This window comes from Haplochromis burtoni, unplaced genomic scaffold, assembly GCF_018398535.1.
Source record: "Haplochromis burtoni strain Fernald_Lab_line unplaced genomic scaffold, NCSU_Asbu1 Contig_123, whole genome shotgun sequence".
NCBI lineage: Eukaryota > Metazoa > Chordata > Actinopteri > Cichliformes > Cichlidae > Haplochromis > Haplochromis burtoni.
Window position 1 is genome coordinate 969,202 of NW_024582484.1, and position 8,719 is coordinate 977,920.

Consider the following 8,719-nt stretch of genomic DNA (forward strand, 5'->3'; position numbering starts at 1 on the left):
CAGATGGCCCCGCCCCTCCCTGAGCCTGGTTCTGCTGGAGGTTTCTTCCTGTTAAAAGGGAGTTTTTCCTTCCCACTGTCACCAAAGTGTTTGCTCATAGGGGGTCATATGATTGTTGGTTTTTTCTCTGTTTGTATTATTGTAGGGTTATAGTATAAAACGCCTTGAGGTGACTGTTGTTGTGAGTTGGTGTATAAATAAAACTGAATTGAATTGAAAGGCAGGCGTCTCTCGGTGGTTGTCTGGGTGAAAACAGCTTGTGGAGTGTCTCAGTGAACAAACTCTTGGACAGATAATCTCTGAGATTTGAACCTCTAAAGTGTCCACGTCTTTGGTTCGGAACCAAACACCTCCAAGGAAATGAGCTTTTGTGGCGACTGAGCTAATGTCAGCTGATGTTGGGGTCAGACTACGCTATGGGCCAAATCTGTGCCCTGACATCCTAAAGGGAAAAATAAAGCTCATAAAAAGCTTTAGTTTGGCCCACACACCTTCTAATAAATAACTGTGTTTGCTGTTTGACATGTTTGACATTTAGAGTCCAACACTTAGAAATGAAGCACATTTTATTTTTACGTTGGATAATGCTTTCACATGTAAACATATCTGATAGTTTAAACCATGGGTTAAGAAAATGTTTTTCCAAATAATATGAAAACAATTTCATGTTAATTGGACTCACATGTAGGCAGACGGTGTTATCAGACACGTTTTTATAGATATGGTAGAAAAATGAGATTTTAAAGTAAAACTTTGCATTTGAAAACAAAACAGCTACATGATAACATAAACAACAACAGCTTTGGGCACATTTGAATCAATTGTAATTTCAGTGATCATTGAAAAACTTTTGCTGAATTTATTGGTAGAATGTTCCTAAAAACACACCAGTATGGAAAACATGTGAAATATGGTTAACACCATCCACTGTGAACCATAAAAACGAACTTTTTCTGTTGTTTATTTAAACCCCAAGTTTAAAACAGCAGTGATTTGTTTTAGTGATCATTTAAAGCTGGCTCAGAAAGTGAATCAGACCCCAATGACTCTTATGTTAAACACTGCGAGAAGGTTGGAGGGATGATGGCAATCGTCATAATTAGTGTTTGAACTTGGTTTTGTTTTTTGATTCAGAGTAGTTTTACTTTTACTTGCTTTTACTTTTATTTCCACCCACTGGTTCTTTTAAGGCACCAAAGTCTAGTGGGGTAGAGTTTGAAAAGGATGGTGGTTTGGGGTGAAATACACTCCTTTACAACAGTAACCTTTACCAGTTGCGAAATATGACCATGTGACAAGTTTGTGCACAACTGTGAACATGTTTGTAACTGTCGGCATGATGACGTTGTATATAATTTGGATTTTTTTTTTTTATCTTGTCAAGATCCATGTCATGATTGTAAATTGTTTAAGCTGTACATTACTTTGTTTGTTTTTTGTAGTCAACGTTTTGGTGCTTTTATTTTGAAAGTCAAGTTCGCTTACAAGTTGCGCTAGTTTCCTCTTTGGGTAGAACGAAGAAAAACACCTGTAAGCGCGCAGAAAGAATGGTTTTATTGAAAGACATGTTAAGTGGACTTTAACTACACACGGTTAAACGGTTAAAGGAAACCTCAGAAGAACGGCGGCTAATCCCCTTTTTGCAGCATGCAGCCAACAAGGTATTTATTTATAGTGTTTGTTGTACAGTGTTTTTACTGCTGTGTCTTACGCTGAGTTTTATTTTGTTAATGCTGTATAATTTTCACGGTGGCTTTGGAGAGAAGTCTTCAAATAAACCAGTGACAGAAAACCACTTGCGTCTGCCTGTGCTTCGAGGGAATTATAATGTTTATTTCTGCTGTAATGTTGGACATTTTAACATGACAGTCTTTAAGTGATGACGTATGAATACTGCTCTGTGTTTATTAACGTTGTTGTGTTTATAACATGTTTTAATGCTTTGTATGTTGTTCTATTGAATCTGAACAAGCCCCTAAAAACAGTCAGTGATCACTGTCGGCCTCTCTCTGTTTTTATTACCACTGCCTCAGTTTTGGAGCCTCTGGTGGACATTAGAGGAACTGCAGTTTTTGGCACTTTGGATTTGGCTTAATTTCCAGCCCCAGGGCTTAATGTTGGCTTCAGCACATTTCCAATGCCGTGGTCCATTTAAAAGTCCCTCTTGAACCATAGTCAGTAGGTCCTCAGCTAACTCGCAGGAGCCAAAAAGATTTCAGAAATGAACTTGTCATCTGGTCATAATGGCTCTGGTCCCTCACTGACGTTCATGTGATACACATATATGTATGTAGAAAATACAGACTCAAAGCAGCAAAAGTTTCAGTACTATTATTTTTATGTGGCAGTTTCAAATACAGACTAAACGCTTACAGGTGTTATTTTAGGCAGTTTTGTTAATTTGAATGTTTCATTAAGTTAAGATTAAGTTTTTTATTAGATCTATACTTAATAAATGGTTTGGTTGCTCAGGCTCGTGTTTTTCTTTTCCAGTTGCTACTGTACTCTTAGCTTTTGGATTATTGAGTAAACAGAATGCAATCAAGTAACCGTCATTAATATAGGCATCATAAAGGCGACTTAAAGAGGTGTTTCCTTCAAGCTGTCATAGGACAAAGGTCTCTGAGCTGTTTAAACATCTGTCCGTGTGGTCTTCAAAATTAATCTTAGGGTCCTTCAAGGCATTTTTTGATACTCAGTCCAGAACATTGTCTAAAAGCCATAGTGAGTCCACTTGAACTTGCTGTTCTAAAGGATCAGCCTGAGATGTTTATGCAGTAAGACAACGTGAGGCTTTTGATTGTCTTTCAGAGTAAGGACCATCTGGTTTCCTACGGTTCTTGTCTGGGAACCCAGGTAAAGTTCCACCGGCCCTCCACGTCCTTTCTGACAAAGGCCTGTCCCTGGGGGAAGCTGTGGGTCTTGACGCTGCTGGACGGACTGAGGGACATGCTGAATGCCAAATCTGTCCGGTTGCGAGGCGTATGTGGTGCTGCCGGAGGATGACATGGGCTCGTTGGAATGAAGCCACTAGCAGAACTCCTGGGTTGGTCTGCACCTGAAGGCAACACGGGGGTGGGGAAGACTCTTTCCGCTGGTGGGTTGAACTGGATCGTGTGTTGTGATGGTGTCTGGGTTTCTTGTAGTGAAGACCAGTAAGAGTGATGGTCAGCAGGATTTCCCTCCAAAGTCTGGACTTGACTGAAGGCAGTGAGAGAACAGGTCTCAGCAGACGGGGCGCTGTAGGTCCTGGTCGTGGCTTCAGGAAACTCGTAATGTGTGCTCACTCGAGTGGCAGTGAAGTCGTCTGGGCAGTTTGAAGCTGACTCAGGAGGATTTTCACAGTTTGCTTCTTGGCATTCAGCAGCACTGTACCTACAGCTGGTTCCATGTGTTGCTCTTTGACAGTAACTGTGGACTGAAGTATCTGTGGATATGATGACAGGAGGGCCGAAAGAAGAGTTGGGATTGCATTCTGGGAATGAGGATGGATTGACGGCAGTATCGTAAACCAAACTCCTGAGGCTCCACTCAGAGGAGGACTCCTCGGATGTATCGATGGTGTCCCGATCCTTCAGTCCCAGAGTTCGAAGGACCCAGAGGTCCAGGTTTGGTTCTGAGCAAGCAGATGTCTCTAAAGACTCCGAGCAGAACTGGGCAGTGAGGTTCCTGCAGACTCTTTTGCTGATTTGTTGGGGGGGCGCTCGCTGATCCCCACAGAAACTGTCAAAGCAAGCCAGGCTTCTCTTCAGCTTCCTCCTCCCATCAGCAGTTAGTTTCTATAAGAAACAAGGACCGAATAACAGCAGCGTGTTATTATCTTCTTTATCGGTGGCAAACATTTAATGCTTTGATAGAGCAAAAGACATTTTGGACTGATATAAAAGTGAACTTTGAAAGACTTGAGATGTCTCCAGGATTAGTGATCCATGGTTTCATTAACAGTGTCTGAATGTTTCAGTTGGCATAATTTGTTTTACATAATTTTTCTACTTCTGTACAAAACATATTCATGTTAGAGCTACAGGGTGACGATGGATCTGAAGGCTGATAGGGTTGGTATGAAGTCAGCAGTGATGTGGACCCATACCAGTTTTTGTGTTAACGTGAGAGCTGAGGCTGAGGGCATACCTGGTAGTTTACTGAATAGTTCCTACCTTCAACTACGACCACAAGATAGGCGTTACAAGCAGTCCAGCCTTAGATATAAGGTGAGGAGGTCGGCCATTTGGAAGACTAGAGCGTCCACATCGAAAGGAGGCAGCTAAAGTGGTTTGGGCGTCTAACTAGTTTCTCCTAGGCAAGTTATTTTTTCTCTTTTTGGGGGGCTATGACTAACAAGGAGAATCCCCCGGGCACACCCAGGACACGTGAAATATGTCTTTATGACTCTCAGCTCAGTAGATGAAGATCTGAGTGTCTTTGTTTAGACTGCTGGTTTATTTCTGTCTTATTGCTGTCAGTGCGTCTGATGCTGCACGGACCTTTGCCTTTTGTTCCAGGTTTCTCACAAAGGAGGAATTGAGGAATGCTCTGAGCTTGTTGTTCTCCTCCTGCAGCCTGGCCAGCTCCTCCTCCCTCTGCAGCAGAGTGTCCTGGAGCTGGAAGGATACAATCACATCACAGCAATGCAGATTATAAGGACGCGGGTATATGAACTGCAGAGGTTCAGTGGCACACATCGACCGGTTCTTTTGAAATGTGTTACGGTTTACTGAATACACAGCGGATCATCTGCCTCCGTCACACCAACCCTCTGCATTGTCCTTGTTCACTACATCCATGAACCTCCTCTGAGGTCTTCCTCTTCTCCTCCTGCCTGGCAGCTCCGTCTTCATCATCCTCTGTCCCTCCTCTGCACATGTCCAAACCATCTCAGCCTCTCTGACTCTGAGCTGTCCCTCTGATGGACTCATTTCTGACCCTGTGCATGCTCTCTAACAAATATTGCTGTCAGTTAGACGTGCTAGATGTTTACGTTCACAGTGTACCAGCTGAAATAAGAAGTGTTACAGTAGCTTACTCAAAAAGGACAAAAAGGAACTGCTATACGTTGAGGGTCAGGTTGTGTCTTTTGCACTCCATGTTTAACCTCAGCTGCTGAGCTAACTGTAGTTCGTGTGCACTAAAACAATAATAAATTAATTGTGAGAACCTGTTGGTACCTGTTTGTTTCTCTGGAGGTGAGGAGAGAGATCTTCCGTCCACATCAGAGCAGCCGGAGGCGTGGAGTCAAAGACACAATGAGACTCTGAGAGGAAGACACACAGCAGACTTTAAACTGGTGGCAGTGGAGGATTTAGTCAGACTATTTGCCCGGCTGAAGTTCTGGATTCAAAACCATGCTCTCAAAGTCAGAGAAGGCTTTTTATTACATTTTAACACAGGAGTGTATGCTCAAGATTGGAGCAACCTCCAGCTGAGCATTAGAGATTTGGTTCTTTTGAAACTTGTGTCCACATAACCAAATAAATAGATTTGTCTTAATGTTTCAGGCCCAGAGGCTTCCACCTGTGAGACCACCCATTAGTTGCTGAGGTCCAATTTTAAACCCTCAAACTGAGGACTGATAGCTTGATTTAGACTTCTGCAGGAAATCTGGGTCCTAACTGACGTAACCAGAAACTCATTTTTCTCCTACACCACAACCTTGCACGACATTCAAGTCTTTGTGGTATGCACCGACCCGACGTCTAGTTACATTTCTCTGGAGGTGCACATCAGGTTACATAGAAGGTTCCGGTTAATTACGGCGTAATTCTGACACAGAAGTATAATTCATGTGTTAGCTGCCGCTATCTTAGCTTTTTGAAACCAGATGTGACAGGTGAGGGGCGGGGCTGACCTTTCATTCCATGGTAAACCATGGCTCACTTTAAGCTGACTCTAATGTGACCCTAATTTAAAACACGTTGGATTTAAAAGGACTTGAAACCAACTGCCGCGACCATAAATGAGCAGAAGGCTTTTATCCTCATAGACTTCTAGAGGGAGGTCTGGGCCTCTTTGCTTAGGCTGCTGCCCCCGCGACCCGACCTCGGATAAAGCGGATGAAGATGGATGGATGGATGGAGACTTCTATATAATGACACTTCTATTTAAGCCAGAGGAGCTGCCCCCTGCTGGCCATTAGTAAGAATGCAGGTTTCTTCCATTTCATCAGTACTGGTTTCACTTCTACCACATCGAAACTTCCTTTAATTGTTATTAAAAGTCTTCACAACAATGCGTGGATGGTTATAAAGCCCTTGGTTTTTGGTCTTGAGGCTCTGATTTCACATCAGCAGCATCTAGTGGTCGTTAGAGGAGCTGCAGTGTGGAGAAACCAGGGCAGGACATTCTTGACAAATTGGACTCTTGGAGAAAGAAGAGCCTGAGAAAATTAAAAGATGAATCTTAATATAAACTGTTCTGGATGTTTCCATCTGCAGCAAAGAGAGCTGAGACAGATCGCTCATGTTGAACATGCCGGGAGCTTCTTGTGTTTGATGAATGATCCTCCAGCTCGCTGATTCTCACTCTGCTGAATGTGGCATTTATAGAAATGTAGAATAATTCCTTCCATGAAGAATACATCGCAGTCAGCAGAGTACAGCTGCCTTCTGCATCCTCGGCCTCTCACTAACTGTTACTATCTGATGCTGTTAGTTGGACTCACCCCATTCGGGCGATGACTCGTCACGCTGCTCTCCGAGGTCGCTGAGGTCAACGGGGTCATGGACCCAAACAGAGGCCAGGGTTTCCATGGAACAGTCAACAGTGTCTGGGCCGAGAGCCAGGGCCTGGAGCATGAGATGGTGATGGTGAAGAAATGGAGAAGGACGGGGAATCCCTACAGAGAAACAAATGAAGGGAGGGAGGGAGTGTGTTTTTATACTTGTGTATCTATCTTTGTGGCGGCTGTTTAATCCTTGTGGGGACACGTTAGCTGCTCCACACTTTGGCTCACGGTTTCAAAGAGTTGTTTGAGGTTCAGACTAGTGTTGATATGGTGACGATCAACACTTCAGAACGCAAAAGTATATGGACACCTGAACACTGAGATATCTGTACAACATTTATTCAGTGATGCTGTCTGCCCCCTACAGGCAACAAGAGGGACTGCAGAAACTGCAAGGCTGTTCTCGAGAATAAAAAATGTACCTAAAGAAGTGTGGCTACTCTTACAGAACAGAAGAAATCTTTTCTCCTCACCATGAAAAATAGAGCCAACAAATGCCCCTACAGGTCACAGATCACAAAACAGGAGCAGTAAAACTACTGCCTGCAGCAATGCACAATGGGAAAAGTGCACACACTCCAATTAGTTGTTCTTTTTTTGTTTTGTTTTTTAGCTCATTCTGCACTTAAAATGAATTTAATACAACATTTTAAAATAAAATCCAAGTATTGGAGCTTTATAAATTGGATTTAGTTAACCTGGAACTAAATCATCTGATATTTAGCGTTAACTTTTGGGGGCAGTTCAGCAGGGACTAGAAGATATTTCACCCAATGCTGCGCATGTTTTTAATATTCTTGCAGCCATCACAACCTTCTTCATGGTTTATTTCCTTTGAAAGCGCTTCTGCAAACCAGAGTGTCCACTTTAATTATTACCCCATCACCCATAATCCCCCCCCCCAAAATGTAAATATGTAAATCCTGTCATCCTGTCAAGCATGTGTGCTACTTGTGGATAGAAAGCAATTAAAAAAGTTAAGTTCTGAAATATCACAGTAATGTCCCCGCAAGGGACATGGGAGAAAAAAAATTAAGACGGACTTTTGCGAGATCTCGCAAAACAAACTCGGGATCTCGCAAAAGTTTTGCGAGATCTCACAAAAGTTTTAGCCGCATTCTTCGGAGGCCGCCAGCTCGAAGCCGACCAGGAGGTCGAGGCACGATGTGCCGGGAAAGCGGTGTTCCTCCCGGCTGTAGTAGGTCTCGACCTCCCGTTAGCTTCGAGCTAGTGGGTGTCAGATCTCCGAAAACATCGGAGCACTTTTGCAAATATGTGATGTCTTGTAAACCAAGCAGGTATCTGACGTTTACACAGCTACATTCACGCCTCAAAATATCTTAAAAGTGTATTTTGTGACCCAGAAAGAGTAATATTACAACTAAGTAGCTGCCGCCATTGTTGGAATTCAACTTTTGCGAGATCTCGCAAAAGTTTTGCGAGATCTCGCAAAAGTCCGTCTTAATTTTTTTTTTCTCCCATGTCCCCTGCAGGGCTCTGTAAAAATTAATGTATATAAGGTTAACTTCATTTATACATTAATGTTCTGTTACTTTTTTAACTGCATGTAAACTGACTGCCATGATGTTCAATCTGAACATATTCAGTAAAAGGACGAGATGTTACAATCCCTGATAATGCATCCAGTCCTTTTACTGAATATGTTCAGAATGACTGTCATTCTGAACATATTCAGATCTGATTCATAATAATAATTAAAAAAAACATAGATATAACAAAAACCTTGTAAAATATTAACTGAGTGTGTGCCATGCATCATAGAGCTCAGATATTTTACACAGAAACTCTTCAAAAAACATCAGAGATCTGCTTCTTATAGATTTGATTAGATTTAATGTTCTACATGCAGAACCGTTGCTTAACAGAAATCCCACCACTGTGTTGTTTTGGTTTTTGTGCCACCCCATTTAAAAACGCCCGGAGACTCCCCCGTGTCCCTTTGAATCTCTTAATTCAGACAATTCAGGGGAAAATGGA

General features: G+C 42.5%; 1 protein-coding gene across 1 annotated transcript; it reads right to left on the reverse strand.

Moving 5' to 3' along the window:
* Positions 1-2,472: 2,472 nt before the first annotated feature.
* gmnc (geminin coiled-coil domain containing) lies at positions 2,473-5,408 on the reverse strand. The gene is made up of 3 exons (XM_014335860.2): positions 5,166-5,408; positions 4,485-4,601; positions 2,473-3,779 (listed from the first exon to the last, which is right to left on the reverse strand). Exons 1-3 carry the CDS (start codon positions 5,208-5,210, stop codon positions 2,832-2,834), a joined length of 1,110 nt encoding a protein of 369 aa, XP_014191346.2. The 5' UTR covers positions 5,211-5,408; the 3' UTR covers positions 2,473-2,831.
* Between the last annotated feature and the right edge of the window lie 3,311 nt (positions 5,409-8,719).